The sequence below is a fragment of the Artemia franciscana genome, chromosome 5 (assembly GCF_032884065.1).
Source record: "Artemia franciscana chromosome 5, ASM3288406v1, whole genome shotgun sequence".
Classification (NCBI taxonomy): Eukaryota; Metazoa; Arthropoda; class Branchiopoda; order Anostraca; family Artemiidae; genus Artemia; species Artemia franciscana.
Window position 1 is genome coordinate 56,095,812 of NC_088867.1, and position 16,309 is coordinate 56,112,120.

General features: G+C 34.8%; 1 protein-coding gene across 2 annotated transcripts in view; it reads right to left on the minus strand.

The window, feature by feature from the left end:
- Positions 1-16,309, minus strand: part of LOC136027618 (esterase FE4-like) — a 191,316-nt gene that overhangs the window by 32,686 nt on the left and 142,321 nt on the right. For both annotated transcript variants that reach the window (XM_065705036.1, XM_065705035.1), the window contains exons 2-5: positions 8,694-8,819; positions 7,381-7,531; positions 5,457-5,642; positions 2,874-3,064 (exon numbers count right to left, since the gene is read on the minus strand). In XM_065705036.1, coding sequence (XP_065561108.1) covers positions 2,874-3,064; positions 5,457-5,642; positions 7,381-7,531; positions 8,694-8,819 — 654 coding nt within the window. The remainder of the gene's footprint in view (positions 1-2,873; positions 3,065-5,456; positions 5,643-7,380; positions 7,532-8,693; positions 8,820-16,309) is intronic.

Genomic DNA, 16,309 nt, shown 5'->3' on the forward strand with positions numbered 1-16,309 from the left:
CATATTTTTAAGCTGATTTTACATATATGAGTTTCATCAAGTTTAGTTCTACTCATCAAAAGTTTAGAGCCTGAGAAAATTTGCCTTATTTTTGGAAAAGGGAGAAATGCCACCTAAAAGGCATAGATTCTAACTGAAAATCACACCAACAGATTCAGCGTATCATAGACCACTGCTGTAGAGGTTTCAAGCTCCTATTTGCGCAAATTTTGAATTTTATACTTTTTGCCAGAAGAAGATCTTGGATACGTGTTTGTTTGCTTCTTTTTTTTTCCCCAGAGGTGATCGTATTGACCCAGTGGTCCTAAAATTTCGTGAGAGGGCAAATTCGAACCGAAATTAAGGCTCTAGTGCTTTTTTTTAAGTGATGTCTATCTCTTTGAGAACAAACTGATCCCCCACAGTCCCCGGGGGAAGAGATACAAGTTGTGAACTTTGCCCATTTTCTACATATAACCTAGTATTGGTTATTGGGGATTATACAGAGGTTTTCAGGAGGAGTTTTTCCTGGTGGGGGGTCGGGGGAAATGGTAGCGTGTGATAATATATCCACGGAGGAAATTTCTATGGGGGAAGAGAATTTCCATGAAGGGGGCTCTGGATTTCCCAACGTTATTTAAAAAGCGATCAAAAATTAAATAAAAAACAAGTTTTTCAATTGAAAGTAAGGAGTAACATTAAAACTTAAAACGAACAGAAATTATCATGTATATTATTGGGTTTGCCCCTCGTCAATGCCTCGCTCTGGATGCTAAAGTAAGTATTTCTAGTGATTTCAAAAGAGCTATTTATTCTAATTAAACGGCCTTGTGATTTAGGAGTCATTCTTAAGGAATTGGAACAAATTCCAAACTTTTGCGTAGTGTGAGGTATTGAAGAGGGGGTGAACTCCCTCATATTACGTATATGAGGAAGTTCGTCCCCTCGTCAATACCTTGCTCTTTATGCTAAACTTTGAATTTCGCTAAATAATTGCCAATATAAGCAATAATTTGTTTGTGTTATTTTCCAGGCAATCTTAGCATTTGATTTTACCTTAAGCAGCTTCATAACTATAATTTTTATGTAATAATAAGCCAAATGTATTGTGTGTCTTCAGCTTGTGGTTGTTATTAAATAAAAAATTAAGTTTATTCCAACTGAAAGTAAGGAATAACATTGAAAATTAAAACATACATTAATTATTACTTATATCTTTTAAAGATCTTTTTTATCATTCATTTCATTCGTTTGAGAATTGCTCAACTTGTGACTTTCATTTTCATAAAAATAGTTTCGACCTCTTTGGCCGTTTTGTTACTATGCCTTACAAAACTAGTTCCGCAAATATCGCTAGTTTAATTTACTTGGTAGAATCTTTCCATAGAGAAATTTCTCGGCGGGGGGGGGGGGGGGGGGAGGAAATTTTCCATTAAGGGGGAGCCGGATTTCCAAAATTATTTAAGATTAGATCAGCAATTAGATATAAAACAAGTTTTTTCAACTGAAAGTAAGAAGCTGCATTAAAACTGAAAACGAAAAGAGAATATCAAAGAGAATATTCATGTGTTGTATTTTTAAATAAGAAAAAAATACCAACAACAACAGTAATTTTTAGAGTCTAAATATTTTAAGATCTTTTAAAGATCTTTTCTATCATTCATTTCATTCGTTTGAGAATTTCTCAACTTGTGACTTTCATTTTCATAAAAATAGTTTCGACCTCTTTGGCCGTTTTGTTACTATGCCTTACAAAACTAGTTCCGTAAATATCGCTAGTTTAATTTACTTGGTAGAATCTTTCCATAGAGAAATTCCTCGGGGGGGGGGGGGAGAAAAATTTTTCATTAAGGGGGAGCCGGATTTCCAAAATTATTTAAGATTAGATCAGCAATTAGATATAAAACAAGTTTTTTCAACTGAAAGTAAGAAGCTGCATTAAAACTGAAAACGAAAAGAGAATATTACGTGTATGAGATGGGTTGCGTCTCCTCAGTAGATCGCTCTTACGCTGATGTTTCTTTATTTAGCTTTTAAAAGAGGTTATGATTCTAATTAAACATCCTTTGTGATTCAGGTGTCATTCTTAAACAACTGGAGCAAAAATAAAACTTTGGTTATTACAAGGTAATTATTAGTTAAAAAAAGTTATATCAATATGCAATTTTGTTTTAATTATTCATGTTCGGTGAACCAAATTCAAAACCTGGATTAAAACAAAAACGTTCAGAAATTAAATTAATTTTTTTTCTAACTGAAAGTAAGGAGAGACATTAAAACTTAAGACAAGCAGGAATTATTCCGTATACGAAAGGGGCTGTCCCCTCCTCAAAGTCCCGCTCTTTACACTAAAGTTTCTTTTGTTGTTTTATAAAGCGGAGTTGTGATGAAGAGTCAAACTTTAGCGTAAAAAGTGTGGCGTTGAGGAGGGGACAACCCCTTTCATATACGGAATAATTCCTGTTTGTTTTGAGTTTTAATCTCACTCCTTACTGTCGGTTAAAAAACTTGTTTTTTTGTTTAATTAACTGATTAAAACAAAAAACTACAACAACTATGATAAGTAGCTACCAATAATTCTTTATTTAAAGGAGGGGTTTAAAATAGATTTCCATTTCAGCATGATTTGATAATTTTCTTACAAAATTTTTCAGGGGAGAGGTTCTTGTATGATCTATGAATTTAGTTATTTACACTACTTATTGTTCTTATAATATCCATTTTCAATGGGTATCCTGGGACCTCTTCTTTGACAAAATTGTAGATACCCTGGCATTGAAGTGTCTGCACTGTAAATCTGCACACACAAAAGCTCAATGATTCACAGTAGTTTATGAAATACATGGTTATGAATCATTAATACAAAAAAAAAAAAAAATCTAAAGAAAACCTACTTCTTGACGATTTCGTGCCTTTGAGAGAGCATGCTGATCCATGGTTTTAAGGCACTGAACCATTGCAATTTCATTGTCAATAGGGCATCCTGCAATCTCGGCTATACGAATAGTTTTTGGTATAGGATCCTCATCTGTAGCCCATGGGACCATGGCAGAACCGCTGTGACCGATGACACGATGAAATAGCCCTAAAAAACGGTTTCGGCATACAGGCCTTATCGATATAATATGCTTCACTATACTCATTTCACGCTATATACAAAAAACTGGTCAAAAACTAGTTGAATACAACTGGATTGAGAGAAAAACTGGAACTTGATCAAAAACAAAACAGTGATTGTATTTTTTATAGGATTTTTCGTCACATCTAGTATACCTATTTTGTCACTATTTTTTGTTTTTGTTTAAAGATATCTTTTTTTTACTTTTTGTCTTCCGTGATCTGTGTCAATCTGTTTGATTTTATAATGTTTTAATGGGCGTATATCTAAATTCATTTCTGTTTAATTGATGCTACTAATATTAAAGGAAAAAAAGTAAAGGGCAAATACTACAAAAATTAAGGTTGTTTAGAATCAAATCCACAAGCTATCTGGTCACCATCTAAAACCTCTACCGAAGTAACCGAAGTCGGGTCCATTTAAAACTAGATACACAGAAATTTCACTAAAATATTTTACTGCAGACATTACTATGGTATCAACTCTCATTTACGTGATAGTATTTTTTTATGATATTTCATTTGTCTCCAGTATATTTATAATAAAAAAAAAATATAAACTTTATAAAATAAAGCTGGCATTGGAGTTATGGAAACAAGGCTTTGACCCGCCCCCCTCAAAAAAAAGAAAAAGAAAGACCAGAGACGCGAGGTTCTAGGTGATTTTTCTTATATACCTAAGTTTAGCCGCTTTGACAAATGATAAGATAAGAGTCAATAATTCTGAAATGAAGCAATATATATGTATATGAGACATATAAAGATACAAATTTTATGTTTATTTTGACTTAAGATAAAAGAGATTAAAGTTTATGCTATAGGATTAAAATTACTGACTAACTTCTCTTTTTTGATTTCCTAAAAAGTGTTAATGATTATTAAAACTCCTCTTTATTTTTACTCAGCTCTAATCTGTATAATTTACTTATCGAGAAAGCTTATTAGATATTGGGAGAGACAAAGAATGTACAATCCTTCAACACTAGATGAAGGGTTGCAACTTACTGAACTTAAATAACTTTAAGCAATAAGATAATAAAATTTTAAACAAAGGTAAAATGTTCCTGAGAAACGAACTATGATAAATGTTATACAATGAATGACTATAGGCTACTCGGAGGCACCATTTGGGGGGGGGGGTCAGGGGTGGGCAAATGCCCACTCCAGATTTTTCAGGGGGGCCCAAGCTTCCACCACAAAGGGCCCTTTGCCGTCCATAATAATCCATTATGTCCAATTGATTTGAAATTACTGCACACCTATTACTTTCACCGACGTATTGTTTACTTAAATAAGAAAGTTTCTCACTGAGGAGGGCCAGCCTTTAGTCTGTTTGAATTTTCCACTTTCAGTTTAATCACTTAACCTCGTTGATTATGATCTTTGATGTTATGACTAATCTTAGAGGTCAGTGTGGCTGAGTTCCAAATTGGGTTACAGTACATTTTCATGCAACACACGGGTGCTGAAAATGATTTTTTACTTATAATATTTGATCGATGTGCTGCCAAAACTCGCATTTTTTCTTAGGTGAAAATTGGGGGGAGGGGGCAAAACAGAGTTCATGCCCACCCCAAGATTTGGCCCAAATGGCGCCTCTGAGGCTACTATATACGTATGCTAGGTATACTATTACATACTTATGTACTCTACTTTCTTTATTATATAGTTTTATACAAGCAAAAGTCTACTAGTGTTCACCATTTTGAGTGGGATTGGGAGTTAACGTAGTTTTAAGCACTTATAATGGTCAGTTTATAAGTTCTGCGTCCAAAATACCAATATTTCAGGGAGTTGAAACGTGATAAACGATAATATAGAGCTGCTACTACTAATACTCCTAACAACTCACCGCAGCACCAAGCCACCTGAGGCCAATCTCCTCCATCCCAATCTATTCACGAAAAATTAAGAAAGAAAAACCAGGTTTTAAATTCAATAAAGCAATAAGTAAAAATAAAAGAAAACTACAATTTAATAACAAAAAATATGTATTTATTCCAAATATTTTGTCCCCTCTTCAGGGAGCCTTTTTTGACAGAAAAAACAAGAAAAAGTACGACAAAAAGGAAAAAAATATTTTTAAAACATAACGCACGCAAAAAAAACACTACAACTAAACACACGAAGAAGAAGAAACAAAAATAATAAATATAAATGAATAATAAACTGACATAAGCAAGCTTCCGGCAACGATGTTACAAAACTTACGAAAATCCCGTTAAAACCCGTTTTTTCTTCCTTAATTTTTCGTAAATGGAAAAGCAATATGGTGTAAGAAATTCCTCCCAAATTCAAAGCTTCCTCTTTACGTTCCTCCCAGAAAATAGAAATAAATTAGCATAAGAAAAAAGTCTTACCTCGAGCAGGCTCACAAAGCATTAGTAGACCAACGGAAGCTCCACCTGCACTTTCGCCAAATATAGTCACGGAATTGGGGTCACCTCCAAAGGCCCTTATATGTTTCTGCACCCAACGCAATGCTTCAATCATATCATATAGACCCGCATTACCAGGTAAATCATCAGTACCGAGATATAGCCATCCTAAAATATTGTGGGTTACATAAACCAGTAATATGTGTAAGTTGAGTTGGTTTGTATAAATAAACGAGATGGTATACCCTGTAATCCTGAATGGCATATCTTATTTTTTTATTTTTTTTTTATTGTAAGAAATATATTATTGGTGAAAATGTTTATTGATGTGGTTTTTACCTAGCTGATAGCAAATAATAGCATCGAAGAACTTTTATTTATAAAATTAATCTTTATTACAGTAAAATTGCAGTGTTTCTGGAGTACTTCAGAAACACTGCAGTTTACCCTTGTGCTTCTTGAGTCGTTCTTAAAGAATTGGGACAAAATCAAACTTTAGTGTAAAGAGTGAGTTGTTGAAGAGGGGACAATCCCTTTCATATACGTAATAATTTCTGTTTGTTTTGAGTTTTAATGTTTCTTCTTACTTTATTTAACAAAACTTTTATTTTTTATAAAATTTCTGATCGTTTTTTAAATAACGTCATCAGATCTGCCCGCACCTACACGGAGAAATTGCCCTTGCCATGGGAATATCCTCTAGACAATTTATGCCGGAAAATTTAACACGGACGATTACCCTTAACAACACCACGTGTAAAATTGAGACGGAAAAGAGAAAGCAAGACACATAAAATAAGTTTGTGTAGGAAATCTAGCCAGTTCCCCCATTGTGTGATTTCCCCTGGAAAGTTTCTTCTCCATGAAAAAATCCCCGTGGAGTAGCCCCCAGTAGAAAATCCAACTCCCCCGCCCAAAAATGTACATATACTTCGTAATCACAAATACTATGCGTAAATGTTTGACAGATTTTATAACTCAAAGGCGTTTCCCCTGAAGCTATGGGGGGGGGGGGGTCTTGTTATATCCAAAGACATAGTTGTTGGGATTTTCAACTGTTATGAATAAATGGCTATTTCAAAATTTTGATCGAACGATTTTGGGAAAAAAGGAGTGGGGGTGGGGGCCTATTTGCCCTCCAATATTTTTGGTCATTTAAAGAGCCAAAAATACTAAAAATACTACTAAAAATACTTCTAGCCAAAAATACAAAATTCCACATTTTTGCAAATAGGAGCTTGAAACCTCTACAATAGGGTTATCTGACACGCTGAATTTGATGGTGGGATTTTCATTGAGATTCTAAAATTTTTAGAGGAAATTTTTCCCCTTTTCCCAAAATCAGGCGAATTTTCTCAGGCTCGTAGCCTTTAATGATTAAGACTAAACTTAATGAAAATTATATATTTCGGAGCAGCATAATAAGCCGATTCTTTGATATATCTATTGGTATAAAATTCTGTTTTTTAGAGTTCCGGTTATTATTGAGCCGGGTCGCTCCTTGCTTACAGTTCGTTACCATGAACTGCTTGACAAGTTCCTAGAATTCTCTCATCATGGTGAACATGTAATTTGAAATAGTACGGGAGAGTGTCTCAAGGTATCAGAGACAGTGGAGAAGAAATTAAATTGTGGAAGAAATGACACAAACCCAGTCATTTGTCTTAAAAGATAAGAGAAAATGCGATCTTTTTATTTTTAATGAAAAGTTTTCCATAGGTAATGGAGAAGTTTTACTTCTCGCTGGTACCAGATCGAAAAGGGAAACAAGGGTGAAAAAAAAAACAGCAAAAGCTGTGGTTTTCTTCAAAACTATAACCTTTCCAAAAACAATAGGTTTCAGGGAGAAAGAGCTGAATTATTCTTATGTCCTTGGTACTTTGAGAGAAAATGTTATAAAAGCTACCTTGAGGTCCAAGTCTATACTGTATGACAACCAGCACAACACGATGATCGAGAAGAGCAAAGGGGCTGTAAATCAGGGTTTCTCCACTTGTGAATGATCCACCATGAATCCAAAACATAACTGGAATATTTGGATCCGTACCATTTGGAAGCTGAAAATGATTTCACGCGATTAACTATATCTCACTCATTACCAACCTTTGTCTTGGATGTTGTTTTCGATACATTTTGACATACCCACTAATCGTCAAGCTTAGCTCCCTCATTGCCTTCATTCTTAGGGGGGGGTGAAGTTAATTTTTTTTTTCAGTGTATGCAATCGTTAAAAAAAAAATCCAAACAAAAAGAAAGTTATGAAAATGTTTATAGTTTTATATATTCATTAAATAAATTGTTATGAAATTTTATTGTCAATTAAAAATGAATTATAAAAATATAAAGATGCATCTTTAATTTTATTTTATTTAGGAGTTATAAACAATAGACCACAATTGGGGCTATTTTTATAGAACTGACCTCAATTAAAATAGCCAAATAATAAAAAGCCTGATGATCCTTGTCCTACAGTCGTCAATGTCGAAACCGTATCTAATTTTTAAATTTGTTTTGATTGTGCAATGCTGCTATGATATATAACATCCTCAAACGAAGAAGCAACATAGTCATAATTATTCTTATTGTAAAAAAAGAAACAAAAAAGGTGTAAACGCAAATAAGACTAAACTTAAAGTTTTGCTGCGTAGAACATCGTTTGATTTCTTGAAAATTTTCAGTTTAATGGTTGAACATCACAATTATTTCAGTTTAGTCTTAAATCGTATTAAAAAAAAACAACAAACAAAGAAATTTTACAATTTGATCCAATTAATTCACAGAACAAAGCCAAAATGATTGCTTCTGTCACTATTTTCTGGTTTCTTGTTGGCTACTGAAAAATCATTTGAGTGGCCACCCTTTGAAGAACTACTAAATATCTTGGACTATTAGATCACAAGGCTATTATTATTTTTCAAACCATCAAATGCTTGAAGACTTGAGACCACGGTAAAAGCTAGAGGACGCTACTGTAAGGATATTAATGAATTACAATAATTGGATCATTGATTAGTTTTGTCTCTACAATAGGCAAAATATCTAAAATGAAACCATTCTAAAAGTTATCTTCCAGTGGTTTAATGTGATTGGTCTTGGTTCTATGTTAAAAGTAACTTATCTTCTCTTGGTAATCTTGATTATTAGGAAAGTTCAATAAGAAAAAGAAGAATAGAATAAATAACAAAACAATCCTTGCACTTTAAGGTGAAGAATTATTACCTCTGGTGTAAAGACGTTGAGGAGTAGACAATCTTCTTTACCATCGCTACCCTGAAGGCACCGTGGTCCATAAAAAGTGGCATTGATAACAATATCATCAGGATACTGACCAATCGGTACTGGAGGCTGAAATTATCATGAGTATTAGTAACTATACGGTATTTAAGCGTGCGCATTATTTCATAAGACACTTGTGTATTACTCAGAACACATTCAATAAGTGAAGTTAGGTTCTTTCGTGGAACAAACTACGACGCAGGTAAATTTTATGAGAAAATCCGGTTTCATAGCCACAAAGACAAGACTCAATTTAGTTTGCAACGCGTAATGATAAAAGATAGTGTCTGAACATGGATTTTGAAATGAAGATTTGAGATTTGCCAAAGACTGAGAAAGAGGCAATTATATTTTTCCAGGATAAGGGGATGCTGCCCATAACAAAACAGTACGTCAATGGACACAACATGACTTTATACTCTTACGAGAAGGAACATTACGATATGGCACGCCTAGTGATAGAAGATAACTAACCTAACCTAACTTCACTTATTGAGTGTGTTCTAAATAATACAGAAGTACCTTTAATAATTATGTGCCCAATTTCTTAACATTTATTTAGAGCCAAAAATTAAATTTAAGCAAATACTGATATTTTAAGTATTCCCAGATCCATACGGTAACGGGAGAGTCACCTAAATTAATTTTTTGAGATGTCGCTTCTGCATTAACTACTCTGCAATGCTCATAAGTGTATTTCAAGGATTAGAATTCTATGATTCATAGATAAATCAAATATACCAATTCCAATGCTATTTTCTTGCAAAAATTATATTGCATTTGTCCTTAATTAAAAGTGTGAAGTTTAGCTATTTACCGCCGTTAAGTGAATCCACTTCATTAATCATCTTGGTCTTCCGTTTGGTAGATCTAGTAGAGCCACAAGGATACTTATTATAACTGTGTTGAAGGAAAAAATGCGAAAATCTTACGGTTTACTTGGTAGAGTTACGGAACCATTTGATAAAAAGTGCTGGGTAGGCTTTATAGTTCATTTTCTGCACCTAATTTATTTTACACCAATTAACACTAATTTGGAGTTTTTTTTTTTTTTTCAGCAGCCAAACGCAATCATAATCATTCTATCTTTTCTCCATTTTGTAAATGTTTAATGTAGTTTCCTGTTTGGACTAGAAATAATTATATTTCTAGGCGATACGGTGTTTTGAAATTTTGAAAGACAGATGATCTATCAATTAATTTCTTTAATTGTTCTGAAAAAATAGTCAACTTTCCTCTGAACTGTTTTAGGCCTAGTTATATTTATTTTACATTATTTATGTTTAAAGTTTAAGTGCTATGAGCTATAGAATGTTAAAGTTTGTATTATGCATGTTAAGGTATGTTTTCTATTATGACTGAAATTATTTTTCTTTTGCTTTGTATTTTTCCTGATTGATAATCTTGTTGTTGTTCTTGTGTAGTTCCTGTTTTGTTTTTTTCTTTTCTTTTTATTTAATTATCTACCTTATATTTTTTATATGGGAGCCGGCATCCCCCCTCCTGGAAAACTCCCTCGAAATATTCTTCCGTGGAAAACTCCCCCCGAAAATTCCATGTGGACGATCCCCCCATGGAAAATTTCCCCCATGCAAAACTGAGAAGCCACAGAAAATGTATAAAATATGTACCTCAATAGGTCGATCAGATGTCTGATATCGGAAGCGATTTGAGGACAGGGTTGGTTGGTCTCCAATCACTTTTAATTTATAAAAAAAAGGGACTAGAACTCTTAAGTTCCCATCGAGTGAGCATCCTCCAAAGTTTCTACAACCACGAGGAGGAGGTTGGGGATGAGGAAAAAGCAGCCCTCTCCTATAAGGAATAAATTCTGCAAATTTTAGGATTTAATATTACTCTTTACTTTGATAATAACAACGCATACCAAAGAGGAAAAAATATCAAATTCTACCTCCACTCCCTGTTTCTTCCTTAGAGCTAATTCTGTATCAAACAGTTCGTGGTAACGAACTGTAGTAAGGAGCGACCCGGCTCAATAGTAACCAAAACTCTAAAAAATGAAATTTTGATACCAATACCTACATCAAAAGAATTGCATTTTAATACTGATTTTAAATATATAAGTTTCATCAAGTTTAGTCCTACTGATCAAAAGTTACGAGCCTAAGAAAATTTGCGCTATTTTAGAAAATAGGGGGAAACGCCCCCTAGAAGTCATAGAATTTTAACGAAAATCACAACATCAGATTCAGCATATCAGAGAACCCTACTGTAGAAGTTTCGAGCTCCTATCTACAAAAATGTGGAATTTTGTATTTTTTGCCAGAAGGCAGATCACGGATGCGTGTTTATTTGTTTTTTTTTGTTTTTGTTTTTGTTTTTTTTCCAGGGGTCATCGTATCGACCCAGTTGTCCTAGAATGTTGCAAGAGGGCTCATTCTAACATGAATGAAAAGTTCTAGTGCCCTTTTTAAGTGACCAAAAAAATTGGAGGGCACCTAGGCCCCCTCCCACGCTAATTATTTTACCAAAGTCAATGGATCAAAATTCTGAGATAGCCATTTTACTCAGCGTAGTCGAAAAACCCTATAACTATGTCTTTGGGGACGACTTAGTCCCCCACAGTCCCCATGGGAGGGGTAACAAGTTACATACTTTGACCAATGCTTACATATAGTAATGGTTATTGGGAAGTGTGCAGGCGTTTTCAGGAGGATTTTTTTGGTTGGGGGAGGGGTTGAGAAGAGGGGGATATGCTGGGGGAACTTTCCATTGATAATTTGTCATGGGGGAAGAAAATCTCCATGAAGGGAGCGCAGGATTTACTAGCATTATTTAAAAAAAACAGTGAAAAAATAAATACGAAAAAGTTCTTTCAGCTGGAAGTAAGGAACAGCATTAAAACTTAAAACAAACAGAAATTATCACCCATTTGAGGGGCTCACCTCCTCCTAATACCTCGCTCTTTACGCTAAAGTATTTTTAGTAATTTCAACTATTTATTCTACGGTTTATTTATTCTGGGGTCATTCTTAATGAATTGGGAAAAATTTAGGCTTTAGTGTAAAGAGCGAGGATCTGACAAGAGGGGCGAACCCCCTCATATATGTAATAAAAATATGAGAATACAAAAGTTCTTTACCTAAGCTAATTTATAAGTTACGTAAATCTTTTACTAATAAAAATATTCGTAAAGAATTAAAAGTTCTAGTTGCCTTTTTAATTAACCAAAAAATCGGAGGGAAAATAGGCTTCCTCCCCCCTCTTTTTTTCTCAAAATCATTCGATCAATCAAAAAATGCAAATTTCGTTTTAATTATTCCTCTGCGGAGAGCCATAATCAAAACATGCATTGATTCAAAAACGTTCAGAAATTAAATAAAAAAAAACAAGTTTTTTTAACTGAAAGTAAGGAGCGACATTAAAACTTAAAATGAACAGAAATTACTTCGTATATGAAAGAGGCTGCTTCCTCATCAACGCCCCGCTCTTTATGCTAAAGTTTTTTACTGTTTTGAAAAGAAGAATTGAGAGACAGAGTCAAACTTTAGCGTAAAGAGCGGGGCGTTGATGAGGAAGCAGCCTCTTTCATATACGAAGTAATTTCTGTTCGTTTTAAGTTTTAATGTCGCTCCTTACTTTCAGTTAGAAAAACTTGTTTTTTTTATTTAATTTACTTGAAAGCTCAATAAGAGGTAGGATATATTGGCGTTAAAATGCACGCTTTGAATCATAGCATACAGTCTTACTCACTCGCGTAGCCTTCAGTCCTTGCCTCAGAGGCTAGAATCGGGACTATAAGACCAAAGGTATGGTTATTTGATCTTTGGACTATTTTGAACCAAATGGCTATTTCAAAACTTTGATCGGATGCGATTGGGGAAAATGAGATGGAATTATTGGTGGAAATTTTCCAGGTGGGCAATTTTTGGGGGGTTAATTTTCTGCTGAGGGACCTTTCATTTGGGGGGGGGGGGTTCTAGGAAGAATTTTCCTTGGGGGAATCTTCCAGGGGGACAGCTCGACTCTTTGTAAATATAAAGATGGTAAGAAGATACAAATAAAATATTACTGCCACTATTATTAATAACGCAATCTCATAAGATATATAGACTCTTCTTTTTTGGAAATTCTATTTTTGTAAGACCATCAGTTGCATTTTCATTGCACATTAAATTCACAATATTTGCTGCAACATATCATCAAAATGAAACCAAATACGCGTCCATGTTTCTGAAAATTCTAATTAGGATAAAAACTCCCTTTAAAAGTTTTAATAGAATTTGTAAACTTGCTAATTAGCAAATTACTTCAAAAGGAGACGCTCAACTACCTTACACCCTTTTTGTCAGGTCATCTTCTAATTTTGTTTCATCATCTTTTTATTTATTTGACCAGTCAGTAGAGTTTTTTCCATTCTGTAAGAACAAATAAACATCATAGATAAGGGCTTCGAAGTATTTACGTGATAAGTTCTTACTAATTTTTGATTCCAGCTTAATAGTAAAGAAAATCAAAAACAGTAGATATGCTTAAGACAAAAACTTTTTTTTATTGTTATCTTTTAATTAGTATTTAGTATTGGTTCCAAATTAAAATGCCACCATGAGAGAACTATTTTTGTTAGCTTTTTTGTATGTTGACAGGCTGGATTTATTCTTTTTGTTCTTACTGATAAGTAATCTGAATCTAGTTTTCTGTCGCCTATTTTCGACCTTTTTTTGCTGTTTTGGTTAAGGATACACTGTCATTACTTGATGACTGTGACCTCAGTGACTTAGAAGACAGCAAAGACGATGATCTGATCCTACCTTGAGTCTCCTGTTCACTGCTACGGAGGCTTAGCACCTATCAGATACTGAAGAAGAGCCAGTTCTTGAAACTTCAAGCATCAGGAACTTTTATGTTCTTTTTGATGATTAAGAGGAAGAACTTTCAGCCTCCAGTGTGCAAGTCAAACAAGGTATTCCAATTAGTGGTGCAGGAGAGACTAGGTGTAGTAAAATATGTCGTCAACTTGAAAAATGGACCCAATCCTCCTCACTTAACGACCTCTTCCATTATCTTCTAATGACTACTGATGAGATTTTTACAAGGACAAAGACGATACAAATATTTCCTTGAGTACTTTCCGGATAGTCTGTTTGATAAAATGACATTCACCATGAACTACCATTCCAGAAAGAAAAGCCGAGCAAATCCCTTTCGATATTGTTTTCTGAACTGAAGGTTTTTTAGTGTGTTAATAATTATGAGTAACCTGAAGTTCCCGAGAATACGTATGTACTGGAGCCAGAAGTTCAAAGCACCTGCTGTCTGCCAAAACATGTCTTTATGACGATGTCGAACTGGAGACAATGAAGAAAAATATCTTGTGGAAAGTCAGGCCTCTACTAGAAGTAATTTGCCAACAATATTTGAAACTGGAGTGAGAACAGTTTCTGAGTGTAGATGAGCATATTATCCCGTCTGTGGAAAGGTTCAATCTGAAACAGTATTTTCCTAACAAAACAAATCCCCTTGGACTGATCCATTTCGTGTTGGCTTAGTGTACGATTTTACTATCTACCAGGGAAAAGCCATTTTCCCCCGAGACCAGCAAAGTAAGGGATTAGAAATTGCTGCTACTCTTCACGTTTCGAAGGAGGTGAAAGAGGACTCTTGCCTCTATCTTGACAGGTATTTCACCTGCATTCAGCTACTAAAAGTGCTCACAGCTACCAAAGTAAATGCGATAAGGACATTTCTGAAGAACCGTCTGGAAGGGGCCCCAGTAAAAAGTCAAAGGGATTTGAAGTGCCTAGGGAAAGGCACGTCATTTAACTATCGCAATAATTTAGTGGTTTGATAATAACCGATCTTTCTTGCCTTGAATTGTCACACAAAAGAAACTGAAGTTCAAGTGTTGAGGCCTGACAAAACTCTAGGAGAACACATTTAGGTGCCGAGTTCTCATGTTTTTGCAAATTTAAGAATTAGATGGGGATGTGGACACGTGTGATATCGCCTTAGTAGCCATACAAGAAAATGGACAGTCCACATTCTACATCATTGTATCATTCTTGCACTGTCCAACGCTTGGCTCCTGTATCGGGAAGATGTAATAGTAGCTAAGGACAAGCACGAACAGTTACTGTGCTTCAGATTTCATGTTGGAGAATTCTTGGCTTTCGAAGCTGATCGTGTGGGCATCAAATAGCTTCTTGGAGCCAGACTACGAGAATGACCTCGAAGATGATTGAGCTGCCAGCAACGAAAAAGAAGAATATTGAACGACATTGTATTAGAAGGCAGAGACAAGATAGGGAAGAAAAAAGGATAGAGCTAATAGTTCTGAACCAGTTTTATACATAAATCTTGAAAATGTATTTATATATTAACCCAAAATCATTCCGTTCTTTCATCCCTTAGCTCTATTACTATCTATCTTTGTTTTGCCCTAGGAATGATGTATGGACGGATGGATGATAGACTTATCTATCATACAAGTGCAATGACATCGTTTTATACAATATTTCGCGTCACTCGACCGATCGAAAAACCCAAGTGGTGTCTCAACTTCCTAGGATTCACAAATTTTGCTCAGGAGTGTTCAAACCCGATCAAGTGCAGTAGATGTGCGGGTGATCAGAGTAATAAGGACTATGCGTGACAAGCAGACATAAAATATTTGAACTCTGGAAAAACCCACAGAGTTAACAGCTTAATTTGTGCAGAAATGAAAAAGCACCTTTCCGCTCAAGGCCAAAGAAACAATGTTACAGCCCTGGGCGTTAAAAATTTAAAAAGTTAAACTGCTGAGTTTTGCTGCTGATGATGAACACTGTATATGTGTTCGAAATATCCAGTTAAATAATTTTACATCTGTTCACTGTCAATTAAAATGTTTCATCCCTATTTTGAACTGTTTTACTTTCGTCATGGAAAGGCAGTGAGGTCTTCGAAGTTATCTGACTCGAATAACATTTATATTGCTGTTGATATCGGTTGTTTTGTGTTATTGTGTATTTGTATCCCGATTAGTTACCATACCCATACTTCCGATAAGAAGTTTGTAGCAGATTATACGTCGGTATCAAAGATTCTCCATAAAATTCAAGCTACCAACAGGTGGGTTGTCATCTGTGGTGATTTCCCCATGAATCTGAATGACCCTTCGCTGTCACTTACAAAATTGTTCTTTTGTCACTTCCGCTTGGCATGTCTGTCCTATCTAAATCTAAATCTTTCTCTTATGTTCATAACTCTGTGTCTATGACGTTCAACATTTACATGTCCCCTTTGCAAAATGAAACAAGACCCTTTTGCTTAACTACAGTATCATAGGATCACACAGATATGTCGTCCTTTCAGTACACGTTTGATTATTTGCTGCTGATGAAAATTGAAACCTCTTTTTACCTTCTTTTCTGTCTACTTCACTTAAAGGAAACCCAATGGACCTTGATTGCCTTCTAGCTGAGTTGACGCATGCTCTTGATGGCGCCTCTTCTATATTTGTATCCTCGACAAGGGTTGAAATAGGGACATAGAAACATGGTTGGAAAGAACATGGTGAATTGCAAGATACCAAGCACCGTCATAAGTTTTGGCTTTAG